The sequence below is a fragment of the Doryrhamphus excisus genome, chromosome 7 (genome assembly GCF_030265055.1).
Source record: "Doryrhamphus excisus isolate RoL2022-K1 chromosome 7, RoL_Dexc_1.0, whole genome shotgun sequence".
Taxonomy (NCBI): Eukaryota; Metazoa; Chordata; class Actinopteri; order Syngnathiformes; family Syngnathidae; genus Doryrhamphus; species Doryrhamphus excisus.
The window spans coordinates 307,037-330,521 of record NC_080472.1 but is presented as its reverse complement, the minus strand read 5'-3'; the positions used below and the strand labels follow the sequence as shown (position 1 = coordinate 330,521).

At 38.0% G+C, this 23,485-nt stretch overlaps 1 protein-coding gene across 1 annotated transcript; it reads right to left on the bottom strand.

The window, feature by feature from the left end:
- Positions 1-103: 103 nt before the first annotated feature.
- On the bottom strand, positions 104-22,652 carry LOC131132366 (nucleobindin-2-like). The gene is made up of 13 exons (XM_058077945.1): positions 22,514-22,652; positions 22,123-22,269; positions 18,946-19,053; positions 17,736-17,868; positions 4,669-4,772; positions 4,082-4,267; positions 3,912-4,002; positions 3,786-3,844; positions 3,620-3,712; positions 3,461-3,550; positions 3,233-3,403; positions 1,812-1,872; positions 104-1,731 (listed from the first exon to the last, which is right to left on the bottom strand). Exons 1-13 carry the CDS (start codon positions 22,535-22,537, stop codon positions 1,553-1,555), a joined length of 1,446 nt encoding a protein of 481 aa, XP_057933928.1. The 5' UTR covers positions 22,538-22,652; the 3' UTR covers positions 104-1,552.
- Positions 22,653-23,485: the final 833 nt, after the last annotated feature.

Here is a 23,485-nt window from a genome sequence, read left to right as displayed (position 1 = left end):
TCTCATGCTTACAGACCAAAATGACAATGCATACGGACTATTTAACCTCATAGAATTGACATTACTAGCATGTGTGACTAGCATCGGTTGCCCGAACAAAAAGTTTGTACTCTGGTTTATTAACTTGGAACGGCGGCATTAAAGCGACATACAATGGGAATTCCATCCAGCAGCGAGCAATATCACAACCACGTGTACATAATGTATTGTGCAAACTTTAATTATGCAGTCATTCGCCAAACAAAACCTCGGCACAGAAAAAAAAACAAAAGCTGTTTGGGGAGCGGGGGGATCAAGTCAAGTCAAAATTTGTCAACCTAAAAGCACACAAACAGAAACTTGACAACTATCCTTATAAAGTGGTCGGGATGAGGTGACGGAAACCAAATTTATTGCCCAAACGATCCACCCCAAATCCCCCAAAAAAACTCCCAATGCTAATTCTTGGCAGTCCGATAAAAATATCTTTTTGTTTTAGTCAAGTTAAAAATGATCATTTATAATCAAATCAAGAAATGTTCAATAAGTAAAAACTTGAAATGTAAAGCTGTATATACATTATGAAATGGTGCTAGCATGTTTTTACTTGAAAACGTCCTTTAAAAGTCATTAAATTCATTGAAAGACGAGTCTAAATTTGGTACACTTGGGCATACTGAGGTTGCTCATTAACATGACAGAAAAAGCAATGCGCAATATTCCATATTAATTCCCTAATATTACTACTATCAGGGGAACCAGAGTATAGAGCAGGAGGAGGCTGCTGGCGTAGCCCAGCAAGGTGCACCGTATTCGGGCACACGCTGGTGTGCAGCTGGTGTGGTCTCCTGGTTAACCTTTTTCACTTTTTTTCAAACACGGCCGCGCTGGCATCCGCCCCCCCCCCAAACGGACACCGATAACTTTCTGTTTCCCAAGATTAAAATGATAGATCCACATCTGGGAGGTAAGACAGACTCAAATTTAGTGTACCTAATCAAATATGACATTACTACTATCAGGGGAACCAGAGTATAGAGCAGGAGAAGGCCGCTGGCGTAGCCCAGCAAGGTGCACCGTATTCGGGCACACGCTGGTGTGACGCCACATAGGTCTCCTGGTAATCTTTTTCACTTTTTTCAAACGCCGCAGCGCTGGCGTTCCCCGCCAAACCCCCCAACAACCCCCCCGCCCGGCCCCGCCATGGAGCATTTTCCACCAAGTTCTTCCTTTTCAAGTGAATGTTTGTTTACAAGTGAGCTCAGGGGGAAGCGACGATGGAGCGTTAAAACGATCACAGGCAGGAGATTGGAGGAGCGCTTGATTTGCTCACCCGCACAGGACAGGCAATCTCACCTGTGCGTTTAAAAAAAAAAAAAAAAAATGTTGTGGGTAATTCCCTGATTCCCTCAATGTTTATAAAATGCTTCTCCGTGATTGGTGGTCGTCCTGGTAAATCCATGGCGTCGCTGCACGGTGTGTTCATGGTCTGTCCTGAGCGTGTTCCTAAGCACCAACCGTCATCATCATCATCGTCATCATCACGGTGGAGGAGAACGGCCAGCCATGGGCTTCACGGCTGGTGGTTCTCTCCTTGTGGTATTTCCTGGTGTCCTGGTGGCAAATCCTGTCCTGGCTGGTCGCGGTCCAGAGACGAGTCTTGATGAGGCGGGGCTTCGTCGGGCTGCTGCTGCTGTTCGTGGACGAGGAGCGTGTCTTGATGGTGGATCTCTGGGATGTCGTTTCCTTCAACTGCGACGGAAATGAAGTCAAGGTGAACGATTTGAGACTGGAGGTAGCATTAGCATCTGAAACCGTGACGCCGAGCCTACCTTGGACCTCAGGAGGGGGTTGGAGTTTTTGAGCCTTGAGCTGTTCCATGTGATCCACAGCCTGGAAGCAGCAAGTTCAGAAGAAGAGTGTTAGCTTTTTTTGTTTGTTTTTTTTTCTATTAAAGGGTTTGTGTTAGTTTTTTATAATTATTTATTATTATTTAATTTATTATTATTTTTTATTATTTTTTCATTTATTATTATTTTATGTATTTATTTTTTTTTAATTTATTTTTTTTTTTTTTTAATTTATTTTTTTTTATTGTTAGCTTTTTAAGACATGATCCCTGCCTAGTCATTTGCCATTTGCTACTCCTTTGGATGGTAAATGGTGTTTTAGCTTAAAATACAAAGTGGCTGAATGGCGCCTTCTACAGGGGGAAAGGAGTAGTGCAGCCCAACGTTTTCTAGCAGGAAGATGCTCTAACAAGGCGTGACTGCACGTTTTTTCCAAGTATGGCATTCCAGTAAACCAATACCGGATGAAAAGGAAGCACACGGCGGTGCCCCTCCCCCATCCGCCCCCCCCACCCCAAAGTATTCCGGTTGTTGTGCTGTAAAGTGTGCTTACAGTGGTGCCATTCCCAGACAGCGCCCCCACATAGGAGCACAGTTTGGGGGCGCTTCCTTTTCTTCTTCTCCCCTTTTATCACCCAGTCAACCGCCCACCCCCCAAAGTATTCCGGTTGTTGTGCTGTAAAGTGTGTCATTCCCAGACAGCACCCCCACATAGGAGCACAGTTTGGGGGCGCTTCCTTTTCTTCTTCTCCCCTTTTAGCACCCGGTCAACCCCCCCAAAGTATTCCGGTTGTTGTGCTGTAAAGTGTGCTTACAGTGGTGCCATTCCCAGACAGCACCCCCACATCGGAGCACAGTTTGGGAAGCGCTTCCTTTTCTTCTTCTCCCCTTTTATCACCCGGTCATCCTGCCCCCCCAAAGTATTCCGGTTGTTGTGCTCTAAAGTGTGCCATTCCCAGACAGCGCCCCCACTTAGGAGCACAGTTTGGGGGCGCTTCCTTTTCTTCTTCTCCCCTTTTATCTCCCGGTCATCCCGCCCCCCCACCCCCAAAGTATTCCGGTTGTTGTGCTGTAAAGTGTGCTTACAGTGGTGCCATTCCCAGACAGTACCCCCACATCGGAGCACAGTTTGGGAAGCGCTTCCTTTTCTTCTTCTCCCCTTTTATCACCCGGTCAACCCCCACCCCCCTGACCCCCGCCTACCCCCAAAGTATTCCGGTTGTTGTGCTGTAAAGTGTGCTTCTTTGTGGTTGTGCTGCTGTTTTCTTTGTCATTCCCACATAGGAGCACAGTTTGGGAGTGCTTCCTTTTCTTCTTCTCCCCTTTTAGCGCCCCCCTCCCCCATACTGTACGCTAGCTTGCCCCTCCCCCCACGAGTGTCAGGTATGTACATTCTACACGACCTGCTGCAACTCCATTTTCTGCGCGTTGAGCTGCTCCTGTTGTCTCTCCAGCTCGTCTCGCTGCTTCTGGAGGTCGGCGGCCTTATGGTGGAGGTCCTGCTCCTGCCGAGCGAGGTGCTCCTCGAATTCCCTCATCTCCTCGTCCGTGTAGGCCTGGTTCTGCTCCAACGTCTGCGCACCAAAATGGTTCAGGAGGTGTTCGGATGCTGCGGGGGTTTGTTGTCTCACCTCCCAACTGTCGGGCTCCAAGAATTCCTTCTTGTTGGTGGCGGTCAGGAACTCGTCTAAGGAGACCAGACGGTCTCTGTTGGAATCCACCTGCGTGGGGGGGAGGGAGTACATGGGTTCAATGCCGAGTAAGAACTTTTTTTTTTTGGTCTGCGCCACCTCGTTCATGACGTGTTCCCGCATGCGTAAACGCTCCTCCTCCATTTCCACCATGTCGTCTTCCTCGTTGGTGGGATCGTAGATCTTCTCCAGCTGAAACGATGGAGATCAGAAGATCAGCGGCGGTGTTGACATTGTCCCTGACGTGACGTCACGTGACGTTTACCTCCTTAGTGAACAGCGACTCCAGTTCTTGTTCGTCAAAGAACCCGTCTCCGTTGGTGTCTGCGCCATACAAATAATATCCCATTCGGAATAATACTTTGGAAAAATCCAGGAAGTAGGATCTTACCGTGCAAATTAAAAAACGTTTTAGGGTCAAAATCCTCGGGATCTAAGCCATCGGTTTCCTCCCAAACTTCCTTGAGTTGATTCTCGCTTCCCTGCAAAAAACCACAACGCTCCGACTCAGCGCCGACAACAAGAATCAGTCCACCCGGTCCCGACCTGGTCCCGACTTACCGGGTGGTTGACTTTGGGGTGGTCGGCGTGTTTTTTCCTCAGCTCCTCGTAGTGCTCCTCCTCTTGCTTGCGTTGCTCCTCGTCCAGCGTCATCAGGTGCTCCCGTCTGTCGTGGTCCTTCATCATTTTATACCTCTTGAACTCCTCGTGACGCTCTTTGTCGAAGTTCTCCAGGTCGTTGGTGGCCTTGACGCGGGAACGTAAAACGAGATTTTACGACAAAAATAACGCTAAATAATAATAATAATAATAATAATACGCAAACTCACGACAAAGTTATCAGAAACATAAAAACATGTACCAATACAAGTTTAACATAAAACAGTATGTTAAAGTGTTCCCAGTGGGAGCAAAAAGAGGGCAGCTGACGTCATCGCAGTACATCAATGAATACATTTAAAACTTCAATATATACTGTATTTTCCGGACAATAATTCGCAATTTTTTTTTTTCATAGGTTGGCTGTTCCTGAGACTTATACTCCATACACTGCGGGTGATTGGACACAAGTCACATGACCTAATCAATACACACACACACTGCTATCGGGAAGGAGTCGTCATGAAGCAAACGATCATCAGACGTACCGATTTGATGAGGCGATCCAGGTCGTCCACTTCAAACGTGTGTGGATTCATGTGGTTCAAGTATTCAAACTGTTTCAACAGAGCCTGGTGGTCCACCGCAATGTCTGGAGGGGGGGGTTCCGGGGGGGTTAATTTTTGTTTTTAATGCCAGAGCCGATGGTTGAACGGTACGTTTATGTCACCCTCCTGGCCTGCCCCCCAACGTTTTTCACAAATCACAAAATTCAAACACCGGCATTTTATGCCGTTTTTGGGTGCTTCTCAGGCCCCTGTTGCACGTGTGTGAGGTTTACCGTTTTTTTTTTTTTTTAATTTTGTGATTTTTGACAAAAAACGTAAGGGGTTAGTATGTCGTTTTTTTCATTTTTTTCAACTTGCTTTTAATGCACTTTTCTGGTCAAAAATAAAAAGGAAACCTCACACATGCGCATCAGGGGGCTGAGAAGCACCCAAAAATGGCATAAAATGCCAGTGTTTGAATTTTGTGATTTTTTGAAAAAAACGTAAGGGGTTAGTATGTCGTTTTTTTCATTTTTTTCAACTTGCTTTTAATGCACTTTTCTGGTCAAAAATAAGGGGGAAACCTCACACACACACATCAGGGGGCTGAGAAGCACCCAAAAATGGCATAAAATGCCAGTGTTTGAATTTTGTGATTTTTTGAAAAAAACGTAAGGGGTTAGTATGTCGTTTTTTTCATTTTTTTCAACTTGCTTTTAATGTACTTTTCTGATCAAAAATAAGGGCGAAACCTCACAAACACGCATCGGGGGCACCAGGAGCACCCAAAAACGGCATAAAATGCCAGGTTTTTAATTTGGTGATTTTTGAAAAAAACGTAAGGGGTTAGTATGTCGTTTTTTTTCATTTTTTTCAACTTCCTTTTAATGCACTTTTCTGGTCAAAAATAAGGGGGAAACCTCACAAACACGCACCAGGGGCACCAGGAGCACCCAAAAACGGCATAAAATGCAAGGTTTTTAATTTTGTGATTTCTGAAAAAAAACGTAAGGGGTTAGTATGTAATTTTTTTCATTTTTTTCAACTTGCTTTTAATGCACTTTTGTGCTCAAAAATAAGGGGGAAACCTCACACACTCAACAGGGGCCTGAGAAGCACCCAAAAATGGCATAAAATGCCAGGTTTTTCATTTGGTGATTTTTGAAAAAAACGTAAGTGGTTAGTATGTCGTTTTTTTCAGTTTTTTCAACTTGCTTTTAATGCACTTTTCTGATCAAAAATAAGGGGGAAACCTCACACACACTCAACAGGGGCCTGAGAAGCACCCAAAAATGGCATAAAATGCCAGGTTTTTAGTTTGGTGATTTTTGACAAAAAACGTAAGGGGTTAGTATGTCGTTTTTTTTCATTTTTTTCAACTTCCTTTTAATGCACTTTTCTGGTCAAAAATAAAAAGGAAACCTCACACACACGCATCAGGGGCCCCAAGAGCACCCAAAAATGGCATAAAATGCCAAGTTTTTAATTTGGTGATTTTTGAAAAAAACGTAAGGGGTTAGTATGTCGTTTTTTTTCATTTTTTTCCAACTTGCTTTTAATGCACTTTTCTGGTCAAAAATAAAAAGGAAACCTCACACATATTCAACAGGGGCCCCGGGAGCACCCAAAAATGGCATAAAATGCCAGGTTTTTAATTTGATGATTTTTGACAAAAAACGTAAGGGGTTAGTATGTCGTTTTTTTTCATTTTTTTCAACTTGCTTTTAATGCACTTTTCTGGTCAAAAATAAAAAGGAAACCTCACACACACGCAACAGGAACCTGAGAAGCACCCAAAAACGGCATAAAATGCCAGGTTTTTAATTTGATGATTTTTGACAAAAAACGTAAGGGGTTAGTATGTCGTTTTTTTCATTTTTTTCAAATTGCTTTTAATGCACTTTTCTGGTCAAAAATAAGGGGGAAACCTCACACACACTCAACAGGGGCCTGAGAAGCACCCAAAAATGGCATAAAATGCCAGGTTTTTCATTTGGTGATTTTTGAAAAAAACGTAAGGGGTTAGTATGTCGTTTTTTTCAGTTTTTTCAACTTGCTTTTAATGCACTTTTCTGATCAAAAATAAGGGGGAAACCTCACACACACTCAACAGGGGCCTGAGAAGCACCCAAAAATGGCATAAAATGCCAGGTTTTTAGTTTGGTGATTTTTGACAAAAAACGTAAGGGGTTAGTATGTCGTTTTTTTTCATTTTTTTCAACTTCCTTTTAATGCACTTTTCTGGTCAAAAATAAAAAGGAAACCTCACACACACGCATCAGGGGCCCCAAGAGCACCCAAAAATGGCATAAAATGCCAAGTTTTTAATTTGGTGATTTTTGAAAAAAACGTAAGGGGTTAGTATGTCGTTTTTTTTCATTTTTTTCCAACTTGCTTTTAATGCACTTTTCTGGTCAAAAATAAAAAGGAAACCTCACACATATTCAACAGGGGCCCCGGGAGCACCCAAAAATGGCATAAAATGCCAGGTTTTTAATTTGATGATTTTTGACAAAAAACGTAAGGGGTTAGTATGTCGTTTTTTTTCATTTTTTTCAACTTGCTTTTAATGCACTTTTCTGGTCAAAAATAAAAAGGAAACCTCACACACATTCAACAGGGGCCCCGGGAGCACCCAAAAATGGCATAAAATGCCAGGTTTTTAATTTGATGATTTTTGACAAAAAACGTAAGGGGTTAGTATGTCGTTTTTTTCATTTTTTTCAACTTGCTTTTAATGCACTTTTCTGATCAAAAATAAGGGGGAAACCTCACACACACTCAACAGGGGCCTGAGAAGCACCCAAAAACGGCATAAAATGCCAGGTTTTTAATTTGGTGATTTTTGACAAAAAACGTAAGGGGTTAGTATGTCGTTTTTTTTTTCTTTTTTTTTCAACTTCCTTTTAATGAACTTTTCTGGTCAAAAATAAGGGGGAAACCTCACACACACGCATCAGGGGCCCCAAGAGCACCCAAAAATGGCATAAAATGCCAAGTTTTTAATTTGGTGATTTTTGAAAAAAACGTAAGGGGTTAGTATGTCGTTTTTTTCATTTTTTTCCAACTTGCTTTTAATGCACTTTTCTGGTCAAAAATAAAAAGGAAACCTCACACACATTCAACAGGGGCCCCGGGAGCACCCAAAAATGGCATAAAATGCCAGGTTTTTAATTTGATGATTTTTGAAAAAAAACGTAAGGGGTTAATATGTCGTTTTTTTTCATTTTTTTCAACTTGCTTTTAATGCACTTTTCTGGTCAAAAATAAAAAGGAAACCTCACACACACGCAACAGGAACCTGAGAAGCACCCAAAAACGGCATAAAATGCCAGGTTTTTAATTTGATGATTTTTGACAAAAAACGTAAGGGGTTAGTATGTCGTTTTTTTCATTTTTTTCAACTTGCTTTTAATGCACTTTTCTGGTCAAAAATAAGGGGGAAACCTCACACACATTCAACAGGGGCCTGAGAAGCGCCCAAAAACGGCATAAAATGCCAGGTTTTTAATTTGGTGATTTTTGAAAAAAACGTAAGGGGTTAGTATGTCGTTTTTTTTCATTTTTTCCAACTTGCTTTTAATGCACTTTTCTGGTCAAAAATAAAAAGGAAACCTCACACACACGCATCAGGGGCCCCAAGAGCACCCAAAAATGGCATAAAATGCCAGTTTTTTAATTTGATGATTTTTGACAAAAAACGTAAGGGGTTAGTATGTCGTTTTTTTTCATTTTTTTCCAACTTGCTTTTAATGCACTTTTCTGGTCAAAAATAAAAAGGAGACCTCACACACATTCAACAGGGGCCCCGGGAGCACCCAAAAATGGCATAAAATGCCAGGTTTTTAATTTGATGATTTTTGACAAAAAACGTAAGGGGTTAGTATGTCGTTTTTTTCATTTTTTTCAACTTGCTTTTAATGCACTTTTCTGATCAAAAATAAGGGGGAAACCTCACACACACTCAACAGGGGCCTGAGAAGCACCCAAAAACGGCATAAAATGCCAGGTTTTTAATTTGGTGATTTTTGACAAAAAACGTAAGGGGTTAGTATGTCGTTTTTTTTTTCTTTTTTTTTCAACTTCCTTTTAATGAACTTTTCTGGTCAAAAATAAGGGGGAAACCTCACACACACGCATCAGGGGCCCCAAGAGCACCCAAAAATGGCATAAAATGCCAAGTTTTTAATTTGGTGATTTTTGAAAAAAACGTAAGGGGTTAGTATGTCGTTTTTTTTCATTTTTTTCCAACTTGCTTTTAATGCACTTTTCTGGTCAAAAATAAAAAGGAAACCTCACACACATTCAACAGGGGCCCCGGGAGCACCCAAAAATGGCATAAAATGCCAGGTTTTTAATTTGATGATTTTTGAAAAAAAACGTAAGGGGTTAATATGTCGTTTTTTTTCATTTTTTTCAACTTGCTTTTAATGCACTTTTCTGGTCAAAAATAAAAAGGAAACCTCACACACACGCAACAGGAACCTGAGAAGCACCCAAAGACGGCATAAAATGCCAGGTTTTTAATTTGATGATTTTTGACAAAAAACGTAAGGGGTTAGTATGTCGTTTTTTTCATTTTTTTCAACTTGCTTTTAATGCACTTTTCTGGTCTAAAATAAGGGGGAAACCTCACACACATTCAACAGGGGCCTGAGAAGCACCCAAAAACGGCATAAAATGCCAGGTTTTTAATTTGGTGATTTTTGAAAAAAACGTAAGGGGTTAGTATGTAATTTTTTTCATTTTTTTCAACTTGCTTTTAATGCACTTTTCTGGTCAAAAATAAAAAGGAAACCTCACACACACGCATCAGGGGCCCCAAGAGCACCCAAAAACGGCATAAAATGCCAGTGTTTGAATTTTGTGATTTTTGACAAAAAACGTAAGGGGTTAGTATGTAATTTTTTTCATTTTTTTCAACTTCCTTTTAATGCACTTTTCTGGTCAAAAATAAGGGGGAAACCTCACACACACTCAACAGGGGCCTGAGAAGCACCCAAAAATGGCATAAAATGCCAGGTTTTTAGTTTGGTGATTTTTGACAAAAAACGTAAGGAGTTAGTATGTCGTTTTTTTCATTTTTTTCAACTTGCTTTTAATGCACTTTTCTGATAAAAAATAAGGGGGAAACCTCACACACACTCAACAGGGGCCCCATGAGCACCCAAAAACGGCATAAAATGCCAGGTTTTTAATTTGGTGATTTTTGACAAAAAACGTAAGCGGTTAGTATGTCGTTTTTTTTCATTTTTTTCAACTTCCTTTTAATGCACTTTTCTGGTCAAAAATAAGGGGGAAACCTCACACACACACATCAGGGGGCTGAGAAGCACCCAAAAATGGCATAAAATGCCAGTGTTTGAATTTTGTGATTTTTTGAAAAAAACGTAAGGGGTTGTTAGTATGTCGTTTTTTTCATTTTTTCAAATTCCTTTTAATGCACTTTTCTGATCAAAAATAAAAAGGAAACCTCACACACACACATCAGGGGCCCCATGAGCACCCAAAAACGGCATAAAATGCCAGGTTTTTAATTTGGTGATTTTTGACAAAAAACGTAAGGGGTTAGTATGTCGTTTTTTTTCATTTCTTTCAACTTCCTTTTAATGCACTTTTCTGGTCAAAAATAAGGGGGAAACCTCACACACACACATCAGGGGGCTGAGAAGCACCCAAAAATGGCATAAAATGCCAGTGTTTGAATTTTGTGATTTTTTGAAAAAAACGCAAGGGGTTAGTATGTCGTTTTTTTCAGTTTTTTCAACTTCCTTTTAATGCACTTTTCTGATCAAAAATAAAAAGGAAACCTCACACACACGCATCAGGGGCCCCAAGAGCACCCAAAAACGGCATAAAATGCCAGTGTTTGAATTTTGTGATTTTTTGAAAAAAACGTAAGGGGTTAGTATGTCGTTTTTTTCATTTTTTTCAACTTGCTTCTAATGCACTTTTCTGGTCAAAAATAAGGGGTAAACCTCACACACACGCATCAGGGGGCTGAGAAGCACCCAAAAATGGCATAAAATGCCAGGTTTTTCATTTGGTGATTTTTTAAAAAAACGTAAGGGGTTAGTATGTCGTTTTTTTCAGTTTTTTCAACTTGCTTTTAATGCACTTTTCTGATCAAAAATAAGGCGGAAACCTCACACACACTCAACAGGGGCCTGAGAAACACCCAAAAACGGCATAAAATGCCAGGTTTTTCATTTGGTGATTTTTGACAAAAAACGTAAGGGGTTAGTATGTCGTTTTTTTTTCATTTTTTTCAACTTCCTTTTAATGCACTTTTCTGGTCAAAAATAAGGGGGAAACCTCACACACACACATCAGGGGGCTGAGAAGCACCCAAAAATGGCATAAAATGCCAGTGTTTGAATTTTGTGATTTTTTGAAAAAAACGCAAGGGGTTAGTATGTCGTTTTTTTCATTTTTTTCAACTTGCTTTTAATGCACTTTTCTGGTCAAAAATAAGGGGGAAACCTCACAAACACGCATCAGGGGCCCCAAGAGCACCCAAAAACGGCATAAAATGCCAGTGTTTGAATTTTGTGATTTTTTGAAAAAAACGTAAGGGGTTGTTAGTATGTCGTTTTTTTCATTTTTTTCAACTTCCTTTTAATGCACTTTTCTGGTCAAAAATAAGGGGGAGACCTCACACACACACATCAGGGGGCTGAGAAGCACCAAAAAATGGCATAAAATGCCAGTGTTTGAATTTTGTGTTTTTTTGAAAAAAATGTAAAGGGTTAGTATGTCGTTTTTTTCAACTTGCTTTTAATGCACTTTTCTGGTCAAAAATAAAAAGGAAACCTCACACACACGCATCAGGGGCACCAGGAGCACCCAAAAACGGCATAAAATGCCAGGTTTTTAATCTGGTGATTTTTGACAAAAAACGTAAGGGGTTAGTATGTCGTTTTTTTCATTTTTTTCAACTTCCTTTTAATGCACTTTTCTGGTCAAAAATAAGGGGGAAACCTCACACACACACATCAGGGGGCTGAGAAGCACCCAAAAATGGCATAAAATGCCAGGTTTTTAGTTTGGTGATTTTTGACAAAAAACGTAAGGGGTTAGTATGTCGTTTTTTTTCGTTTTTTTCAACTTGCTTTTAATGCACTTTTCTGGTCAAAAATAAAAAGGAAACCTCACACACACGCATCAGGGGCACCAGGAGCACCCAAAAACGGCATAAAATGCCAGGTTTTTAATTTTGTGATTTCTGAAAAAAAACGTAAGGGGTTAGTATGTCATTTTTTTCATTTTTTTTCAACTTGCTTCTAATGCACTTTTCTGGTCAAAAATAAGGGGTAAACCTCACACACACACGCATCAGGGGGCTGAGAAGCACCCAAAAATGGCATAAAATGCCAGGTTTTTAGTTTAGTGATTTTTGACAAAAAACGTAAGGGGTTAGTATGTCGTTTTTTTCAGTTTTTTCAACTTGCTTTTAATGCACTTTTCTGATCAAAAATAAGGGGGAAACCTCACACACACTCAACAGGGGCCCCATGAGCACCCAAAAACGGCATAAAATGCCAGGTTTTTAATTTGGTGATTTTTGACAAAAAACGTAAGGGGTTAGTATGTCGTTTTTTTTCATTTCTTTCAACTTCCTTTTAATGCACTTTTCTGGTCAAAAATAAGGGGGAAACCTCACACACACACATCAGGGGGCTGAGAAGCACCCAAAAATGGCATAAAATGCCAGTGTTTGAATTTTGTGATTTTTTGAAAAAAACGCAAGGGGTTAGTATGTCGTTTTTTTCAGTTTTTTCAACTTCCTTTTAATGCACTTTTCTGATCAAAAATAAAAAGGAAACCTCACACACACGCATCAGGGGCCCCAAGAGCACCCAAAAACGGCATAAAATGCCAGTGTTTGAATTTGGTGATTTTTGACAAAAAACGTAAGGGGTTAGTATGTCGTTTTTTTTCATTTTTTTCAACTTCCTTTTAATGCACTTTTCTGGTCAAAAATAAGGGGGAAACCTCACACACACACATCAGGGGGCTGAGAAGCACCCAAAAATGGCATAAAATGCCAGGTTTTTAGTTTGGTGATTTTTGACTATGTCGTTTTTTTCATTTTTTCAACTTGCTTTTAATGCACTTTTCTGGTCAAAAATAAAAAGGAAACCTCACACACACGCATCAGGGGGCTGAGAAGCACCCAAAAATGGCATAAAATGCCAGGTTTTTAATTTGGTGATTTTTGACAAAAAACGTAAGGGGTTAGTATGTCGTTTTTTTCATTTTTTTCAACTTGCTTTTAATGCACTTTTCTGGTCAAAAATAAGGGTGAAACGTCACACAAAAATAAGGGGGAAATGTCACACACACGCAACAGGAACCTGAGAAGCACCCAAAAACAGCATAAAATGCCAGGTTTTTAATTTGATGATTTTTGACAAAAAACGTAAGGGGTTAGTATGTCGTTTTTTTCATTTCTTTCAACTTGCTTTTAATGCACTTTTCTGATCAAAAATAAGGGGGAAACCTCACACACACTCAACAGGGGCCTGAGAAGCACCCAAAAACGGCATAAAATGCCAGGTTTTTAATTTGGTGATTTTTGACAAAAAACGTAAGGGGTTAGTATGTCGTTTTCTTTTTCATTTTTTTCAACTTCCTTTTAATGCACTTTTCTGGTCAAAAATAAGGGGGAAACCTCACACACACACATCAGGGGGCTGAGAAGCACCCAAAAATGGCATAAAATGCCAGTGTTTGAATTTTGTGATTTTTTGAAAAAAACGCAAGGGGTTAGTATGTCGTTTTTTTCATTTTTTTCAACTTGCTTTTAATGCACTTTTCTGATCAAAAATAAGGGGGAAACCTCACACACACTCAACAGGGGCCTGAGAAGCACCCAAAATGGCATAAAATGCCAAGTTTTTAGTTTGGTGATTTTTGACAAAAAACGTAAGGGGTTAGTATGTCATTTTTTTCATTTTTTTTCAACTTGTTTCTAATGCACTTTTCTGGTCAAAAATAAGGGGTAAACCTCACACACACGCATCAGGGGCCCCAAGAGCACCCAAAAATGGCATAAAATGCCAGTTTTTTAATTTGATGATTTTTGACAAAAAACGTAAGGGGTTAGTATGTCGTTTTTTTCATTTTTTTCAACTTGCTTTTAATGCACTTTTCTGGTCAAAAATAAGGGTGAAACGTCACACAAAAATAAGGGGGAAATGTCACACACACGCAACAGGAACCTGAGAAGCACCCAAAAACGGCATAAAATGCCAGGTTTTTAATTTGATGATTTTTGACAAAAAACGTAAGGGGTTAGTATGTCGTTTTTTTTCATTTTTTTCAACTTCCTTTTAATGCACTTTTCTGGTCAAAAATAAGGGGGAAACCTCACAAACACGCATCAGGGGCACCAGGAGCACCCAAAAACGGCATAAAATGCAAGGTTTTTAATTTTGTGATTTCTGAAAAAAAACGTAAGGGGTTAGTATGTAATTTTTTTCATTTTTTTCAACTTGCTTTTAATGCACTTTTCTGCTCAAAAATAAGGGGGAAACCTCACACACACTCAACAGGGGCCTGAGAAGCACCCAAAAATGGCATAAAATGCCAGGTTTTTCATTTGGTGATTTTTGAAAAAAACGTAAGGGGTTAGTATGTCGTTTTTTTCAGTTTTTTCAACTTGCTTTTAATGCACTTTTCTGATCAAAAATAAAAAGGAAACACACACACGCATCAGGGGGCTGAGAAGCACCCAAAAATGGCATAAAATGCCAGGTTTTTCATTTGGTGATTTTTGAAAAAAACGTAAGGGGTTAGTATGTTGTTTTTTTTCATTTTTTTCAACTTGCTTTTAATGCACTTTTCTGGTCAAAAATAAAAAGGAAACCTCACACACATGCATCAGGGGCCTCAAGAGCACCCAAAAATGGCATAAAATGCCAGTTTTTTAATTTGATGATTTTTGACAAAAAACGTAAGGGGTTAGTATGTCGTTTTTTTTCATTTTTTTCAACTTGCTTTTAATGCACTTTTCTGATCAAAAATAAGGGGGAAACCTCACACACACTCAACAGGGGCCTGAGAAGCACCCAAAAATGGCATAAAATGCCAGTGTTTGAATTTTGTGATTTTTTGAAAAAAACGCAAGGGGTTAGTATGTCGTTTTTTTCATTTTTTTCAACTTGCTTTTAATGCACTTTTCTGGTCAAAAATAAGGGGGAAACCTCACACACATTCAACAGGGGCCTGAGAAGCACCCAAAAATGGCATAAAATGCCAGGTTTTTAGTTTGGTGATTTTTGACAAAAAACGTAAGGGGTTAGTATGTCGTTTTTTTTCATTTTTTTCAACTTGCTTTTAATGCACTTTTCTGGTCAAAAATAAAAAGGAAACCTCACACACACGCATCAGGGGCCTCAAGAGCACCCAAAAATGGCATAAAATGCCAGTTTTTTAATTTGATGATTTTTGACAAAAAACGTAAGGGGTTAGTATGTCGTTTTTTTTCATTTTTTTCAACTTGCTTTTAATGCACTTTTCTGGTCAAAAATAAAAAGGAAACCTCACACACACGCATCAGGGGGCTGAGAAGCACCCAAAAATGGCATAAAATGCCAGGTTTTTCATTTGGTGATTTTTGAAAAAAACGTAAGGGGTTAGTATGTCGTTTTTTTTTTCATTTTTTTCTACTTCCTTTTAATGCACTTTTCTGGTCAAAAATAAGGGGGAAACCTCACACACACACACATCAGGGGGCTGAGAAGCACCCAAAAAAGGCATAAAATGCCAGTGTTTGAATTTTGTGATTTTTTGAAAAAAACGCAAGGGGTTAGTATGTCGTTTTTTTCATTTTTTTCAACTTGCTTTTAATGCACTTTTCTGGTCAAAAATAAAAAGGAAACCTCACACACACGCATCAGGGGCCCCAAGAGCACCCAAAAATGGCATAAAATGCCAAGTTTTTAATTTGGTGATTTTTGACAAAAAACGTAAGGGGTTAGTATGTCGTTTTTTTCTTTTTTTCAACTTGCTTTTAATGCACTTTTCTGGTCAAAAATAAAAAGGAAACCTCACACACACGCATCAGGGGCCCCAAGAGCACCCAAAAATGGCATAAAATGCCAGTTTTTTAATTTGATGATTTTTGACAAAAAACGTAAGGGGTTAGTATGTCGTTTTTTTTCATTTTTTTCAACTTGCTTTTAATGCACTTTTCTGGTCAAAAATAAAAAGGAAACCTCACACACACGCATCAGGGGCCCCAAGAGCACCCAAAAATGGCATAAAATGCCAGTTTTTTAATTTGATGATTTTTGACAAAAAACGTAAGGGGTTAGTATGTCGTTTTTTTTCATTTTTTTCAACTTGCTTTTAATGCACTTTTCTGGTCAAAAATAAAAAGGAAACCTCACACACACGCAACAGGAACCTGAGAAGCACCCAAAAACGGCATAAAATGCCAGGTTTTTAATTTGATGATTTTTGACAAAAAACGTAAGGGGTTAGTATGTCGTTTTTTTTCATTTTTTTCAACTTGCTTTTAATGCACTTTTCTGGTCAAAAATAAGGGGGAAACCTCACACACATTCAACAGGGGCCTGAGAAGCACCCAAAAACGGCATAAAATGCCAGGTTTTTAATTTGGTGATTTTTGAAAAAAACGTAAGGGGTTAGTATGTCGTTTTTTTTCATTTTTTCCAACTTGCTTTTAATGCACTTTTCTGGTCAAAAATAAAAAGGAAACCTCACACACACGCATCAGGGGCCCCAAGAGCACCCAAAATGGCATAAAATGCCAAGTTTTTAATTTGGTGATTTTTGACAAAAAACGTAAGGGGTTAGTATGTCGTTTTTTTCATTTTTTTTCAACTTGCTTTTAATGCACTTTTCTGGTCAAAAATAAGGGGGAACCCTCACACACACACATCAGGGGGCTGAGAAGCACCCAAAAATGGCATAAAATGCCAGTGTTTGAATTTTGTGATTTTTTGAAAAAAACGCAAGGGGTTAGTATGTCGTTTTTTTCATTTTTTTCAACTTGCTTTTAATGCACTTTTCTGGTAAAAAAAATAAAAAGGCAACCTCACACACGCACATCAGGGGGCTGAGAAGCACCCAAAAATGGCATAAAATGCCAGGTTTTGAATTTTGTGATTTTTTGAAAAAAACGTAAGGGGTTAGTATGTCGTTTTTTTCAGTTTTTTCAACTTGCTTCTAGTGCACTTTTCTGGTCAAAATAAGGGGGAAACCTCACACACACTCAACAGGGGCCTGAGAAGCACCCAAAAATGGCATAAAATGCCAGGTTTTTAATTTGGTGATTTCTGACAAAAACGTCGTTTTTTTCATTTTTTTCAACTTGCTTTTAATGCACTTTTCTGGTCAAAAATAAGGGGGAAACCTCACACACACACATCAGGGGGCTGAGAAGCACCCAAAAATGGCATTAAATGCCAGGTTTTTCATTTTGTGATTTTTGAAAAAAAACGTAAGGGGTTAGTATGTCGTTTTTTTCAATTTTTCAACTTGCTTTTAATGCACTTTTCTGGTCAAAAAAACACGGATAATGTCACACACACTCAACAGGGGCCTGAGAAGCAGCCAAAAATGGCATAAAATGCCAGGTTTTTAATTTGGTGATTTTTGACAAAAAACGTAAGGGGTTAGTATGTCGTTTTTTTCAGTTTTTTCAACTTGCTTTTAATGCACTTTTCTGGTCAACAATAAGGGGGAAACCTCACACACACTCAACAGGGGCCTGAGAAGCACCCAAAAATGGCATAAAATGCCAGTGTTTGAATTTTGTGATTTTTTGAAAAAAACGTAAGGGGTTAGTATGTCGTTTTTTTCAATTTTTTCAACTTGCTTTTAATGCACTTTTCTGGTCAAAAAAACACGGGAAACCTCACACACACTCAACAGGGGACTGAGAAGCACCCAAAAATGACATAAAATGCCAGTGTTTGAATTTGGTGATTTTTGACAAAAAACGTGGGGGCGGGGGGGTGACATAAATGTACCGTTTAACCATAGGCTCTCACTTCACTTATAAACCCTGCTTGGAAAAAAAAACAGCAACCTACCATTTCCACCTTCCTTGTCATGCCGAGCCTTAATCAGGGTTCGGAGTCGGTTCACTTCCTGCCTCTTCAACTCATCCAGACTTGTTCTGACGTGGTGGCTGACAAAGTCCAGCTCTTTGGCTAATTTACCTTGCTGTATGACAACACGTCGTTATTGTCACAGTATGTGTGGTACAGTGCCTCGGAGATGGAAAGGCCTTACATCAACCCGGCTCTTTTTCTATTGGCCCACGGCATAGTCAGTCTAAATATATCATTTAACAAGAAAACTCATCAAAAGGTTGAAATATTACAGAAAAAATACGTTTAAAAAGTCCAAATATGGCATAAAGTTGTAGTAGGAAATTATGCTGGAGAAAAAGTTGTAATATTCTAGGAATAAAATGTAAATATGGAGATAAATTCATAATTACGGGAAAGAAAATTGACAACGAAAAGGTTGAAATAAAAAAAAACAAACTGCAAAAACTTGAATAAAGTTATCAAAACGACAAAGTCAAAATATTACAAGGGTTAGGGGTAGTAATATTCAGGGAATAAAGTATATAAAATTCATAATTACGTGAAAGAAAATTTACAACCAAAAAGTTGAAATAGAAAAAAAAAACAAGCAAAAACTTGAATAAAGTTATAAAAAGAATAAAGTCAAAATATTACAAGGGTTAGGGTTAGTAATATTCTAGGTTTGTAAATTCATACAGGGAAAAAAACAAAAGGTTGAAATAGAAAAAAAAAGTTATAAAAACGACAATAAAATCAAAATATTACAAAAAAAATGTGGTATTATTATTATATTATAAAATGTGGAAAAATACCTTATTTTTCTTCAAAATAAAACAAAATAAAGCTGTAATTTTTTGGAATACTAGGTTGTGAAAAAAGGGAGGAAATATGAGAATAAAGTCCAAATATTATGGGAATGAAGTCATAATATTACGAGAAGTAAATTGCAGAAGTTGAAATATAAAAATATAAATAAATATAACAGCAAGAATAGTTCATTTGAATATTTTTTTCACTTCAATCACAAAGTTGAGATGGAGTTTTATCTTGAACTACATTAATTTTACACTGTAACCTCTTAGCATACTGTATGTTGCTTTATAAAAACATGTATTCTTTCATTTTTTTCCACTGTAAAAAGTTCAAACACCCTTTAGTACACACTTGTAAAATTACCCAAGTAAAAGCATGCACCACTCCCACTTACCTTGATGTCCTCCATGTCTGTATTATGAAGTTTTTCTCTGAAATGTTGATCTTTTTCCAGAAAATCAATGACTTCCCTGAGGTAGCGGTCATAATGGAGGCCCGTGTCCTGCAAGCACAACAAACAATCAAACCGTCATTATTGCTGTGTGATGAAGAATAATAATGGAGGCCGACTTCATACATTCATTTTGTGAACCTTCATCTCTGTGAGCACTTCCTGTTACTGACTGTTGTACAAAATAAATGGCTGCTCACTTATAACTTTAAGGCTCACATATTTGTTGGCTACTCTGCTCATCACTATACGTACCAGCACCATCTAGTGGTTAAAATGGGAATTAGACTTCTCATGACAATAATGAAAAAAATTGCATTCAATGATAATTTGTAGTATAAATTTTATATAAAAAATAAAATGCTGTAACACATGTTCATTCCACCACAGGAGAGTTGGTTTTTTTTTTGGCAAAAAAAGGGCAATATTAGACATCCCTACTAATATTATGACTTTTTTTCCACCCATAATATTATTATATTACAATATATATCCTCATAGTATTAATAACTAATTGTAATAATTTTTTAAAATTCCAGCATTATTTTGTTTCTCCTTAAAAAATGTCCTTTCATATTTCAATGCTATAAAAGACATTTTCCCTGATATTACATATTAGTATTATTATGTTTATAAAATTACAACATTTTTCCTCGTAATATTTTTACTTTATTCTTAAAAGAATGTAAAAAATTTCAAACTTTTTAAACTTTCTTGTAGTTATATTTCTTCTCCAAACTATAACTTTATTCACATATTTTTTTAATTTATCTATTTATTTATTAGAACTTTTTCCACAACCTAATTTACAAACAATACAACTTTATTTGTTTGTGTCTTAGTATAACAACCTTTAAAACAATATTTACACTTTATGCTACTACTGTGAGATTATTTTTCCTCATATTACTATTATTTTTGTGATAATATTTTGAATTTTTCTTTTTTTTTTTTACACTTTTTTTTCTCATAATACTATACAACATAGAAAATGCTACACTTTGGACACCCTTGGTGTAAACAAACCCAAAAAAGCAGACTACAGTACACTGTATATATACAGTGAAGAAAATAAGCATTTGAACACCCTGCTATTTTGCTATTTCTCCCACTTAGAAATCATGGAGGGGTCTGAAATTTTCATCGTAGGTGCATGTCCACTGTGAGAGAGATAAACTAAAAAGAAAAATCCAGAAATCACAATGCATGATTTTTTTAACAATTTATTTGTGTGATACAGCTGCTAATAAGTATTTGAACACCTGAGAAAATGAATGTTAATATTTGGTACAGTAGCCTTTGTTTGCTATTACAGAGGTCAAACGTTTCCTGTAGTTTTTCACCAGGTTTGCACACACTGCAGGAGGGATCTTGGCCCACTCCTCCACACAGATCTTCTCTAGATCAGTCAGGTTTCTGGGCTGTCGCTGAGAAACACGGAGTTTGAGCTCCCTCCAAAGATTTTCGATTGGGTTCAGGTCTGGAGACTGGCTGGGCCATGCTAGAACCTTGATATGCTTCTTACGGAGCCACTCCTTGGTTTTCCTGGCTGTGTGCTTCGGGTCGTTGTCGTGTTGGAAGACCCAGCCACGACCCATCTTCAATGCTCTGACAGAGGGAAGGAGGTTGTTCCCCAAAATCTCACAATACACGGCCCCAGTCATCCTCTCTTTAATGCAGTGCACTCGTCCTGTCCCATGTGCAGAAAAACACCCCCAAAGCATGATGCTACCACCCCCATGCTTCACAGTAGGGATGGTGTTCTTCGGATTGTACTCTTCATTCTTCTTCCTCCAAACACGCTTATTGGAATTATGACCAAAAAGTTCTATTTTGGTCTCATCTGACCATAAAACTTTCTCCCATGACTCCTCTGTATCATCCAAATGGTCATATGCAAACTTAAGACGGGCCTTGACATGTGCTGGTTTAAGCAGGGGAACCTTTCGTGCCATGCATGATTTCACATCATGACGTCTTAGTGTATTACCTACAGTAACCTTGGAAACGGTGGTCCCAGCTCTTTTCAGGTCATTGACCAAGTCCTGTCGTGTAGTTCTGGGCTGATTCCTCACCTTTCTTAGAATCATTGAGACCCCACGAGGTGATATCTTGCATGGGGCTCCACTCCGATTGAGATTGACCGTCATGTTTAGCTTCTTCCATTTTCTAATGATAGCTCCAACAGTGGACCTTTTTTCACCAAGCTGCTTGGTAATTGCTCCGTAGCCCTTTCCAGCCTTGTGGAGGTGTACAATTTTGTCTCTGGTGTCTTTGGACAGCTCTTTGGTCTTCGCCATGTTACAAGTTAAAGTCTTACTGATTGTATGGGGTGGACAGGTGTCTTTATGCAGCTAACGACCTCAAACAGGTGCATCTGATTCAGGATGATACATGGAGTGCAGGTGGACTTCTAATGGGCAGACTAACAGGTCTTTCAGGGTCAGAATTCTAGATGATACACAGGTGTTCAAATACTTATTTGCAGCTGTATCACACAAATAAATTGTTAAAAAATCATGCATTGTGATTTCTGGATTTTTCTTTTTAGTTTATCTCTCTCACAGTGGACATGCACCTACGATGAAAATTTCAGACCCCTCCATGATTTCTAAGTGGGAGAAATAGCAAAATAGCAGGGTGTTCAAATACTTATTTTCTTCACTGTACATATATAGTATAACAAAGGTATTATTCTTATATTACAATATATATCCTCATGGTATTAATAACTAATTGTAATAATTTTAAAAAATTCCAGCATTATTTTGTTTCTCCTTAAAAAAATGTCACATATTTTTAAATTAATTAATTTATTTATTTATTAGAACTTTTTCCACAACCTAATTTACAAACAATACAACTTTATTCGTTTGTGTGTCTTAGTATTACAACCTTTAAAACAATATTTACACTTTATGCTACTACTGAAATTATTTTTCCTCATATTACTGTTATTTTTGTGATAATATTTTGAATTTTTCTGTTTTTTGTTTTTTTTTACACTTTTTATAGAAAATGCTACACTTTGGACACCCTTGGTGTAAACAAACCCAAAAAAAGCAGACTACAGTACACTGTATATATACATATGTAGTATAATAAAAGTATTATTCTTACCACACTGGCCGGAGCTGCTTCAGTTTTTATGTCTGGTTCTTTGATTTTGGTTTTGTCAATACTGATAGGAACCGCATCCACATTTAAGAACTGGCCAAGTACCAGAACCCAGTTGATGAGTAGGACAGGATTCCACCACATTTTGCCCTACAAGGAACAGTGACACCATTATCACTTTGACTATTTATTCATATATTTATGAAAAGCTTCAGCGTCAATAAATGAACTTATTATTACTGTCAAGCTAATTATAGCCAAGGGGGATATGTTGCTGTTAGCCTTAGCGTTTGCTGCTGTCACATTTGGTCAATAACCTCCGATTATTGTGATAAAGCTTTTACTTAAAATGAGTCCCAGGAACGCGTTACATGTGTGAATATTATATACTTACGTTACTACGACTGTTAAACGCCATTTGATGGATTAAATCTCTACCGCCGCTTCTTCAACAGGAGCTCAAATCGGCAAGTTAGCTTGTTAGTCGGCTTGTGGGCGGGCCCCGTGTGGTAAAAGGCTTATTTTCATTGGTTCGTTCAAGACGTCTGTCAAACCGGTTTACGTTAGGTTGAGTCGGATCGTACGTGGCGAGGTGACGAAACCATGCAAACGTCTAAACAAGACTGCGCATGTGCGAACAGTAATGAACCCTGAGCGTGTACTTGTAAACGAGCACATGTATTGATAAAAAAGTGAAATACTCATACGATTCATGCAAGTTTTAAGGTGGAAAAGTCGTTTTTTTTAATACAATAGACTACTAATGTAATTATTGCCCGTTTAATCTTAGCAGCCCGTGTTTTGGACATAAAACTACAATGAATGTTGACGCGATTATGTGATTGCAAGTCCATCTCATGCTACATTTTGTAGTACATTGCAGTATATTGTAGTACTACATTCTCATACTACTACCTTTTGTATTGTCTCCAGAGCCAAGCTTAATTCTTCCTAGCAGACTTCCTAGTTATTTATTCCACTCCAATTTCATTCAACAAATATAATTAAAAAAAAAACATGGATAAATCAGCACTTTTACAAGAATTAAGTCAAAATATTAAAAGAAAAAAATGTAATCTAACAACAAAAAGTGCTAATTTCATGAAATTAACATAAGATTATGAGTTAAAATAAAGTTGAAATATTAAAGAAAAACGTGTTTGTAATATACAGAATTTTTTTTCTCAAAATTAGTTATCGTGTTACAAGAAGACAGTTGAAATAGTTAGAAAATTAAAATAAACACTGTTTATTTTAATAAGAATAAATTCAAAATATTAAGAGAAAAGGCCGTATTCTAACGAGAAAAAGTTGTAATTTTACGAGAATAAACTCTGAATATTATGAGGAAAAATTGTGTCATTTT

Excerpts from the sequence above, each read along its gene's own strand:
- LOC131132366 (XM_058077945.1), bottom strand. The coding sequence starts at position 22,537 with ATGGCGTTTAACAGTCGTAGTAAC. Across the intron at positions 3,713-3,785 it reads AGTCGCTGTTCACTAAGGAG|CTGGAGAAGATCTACGATCC; the intron begins GTAAACGTCACG and ends CCATCGTTTCAG. Across the intron at positions 3,551-3,619 it reads GGGAACACGTCATGAACGAG|GTGGATTCCAACAGAGACCG; the intron begins GTGGCGCAGACC and ends CCCCCCACGCAG.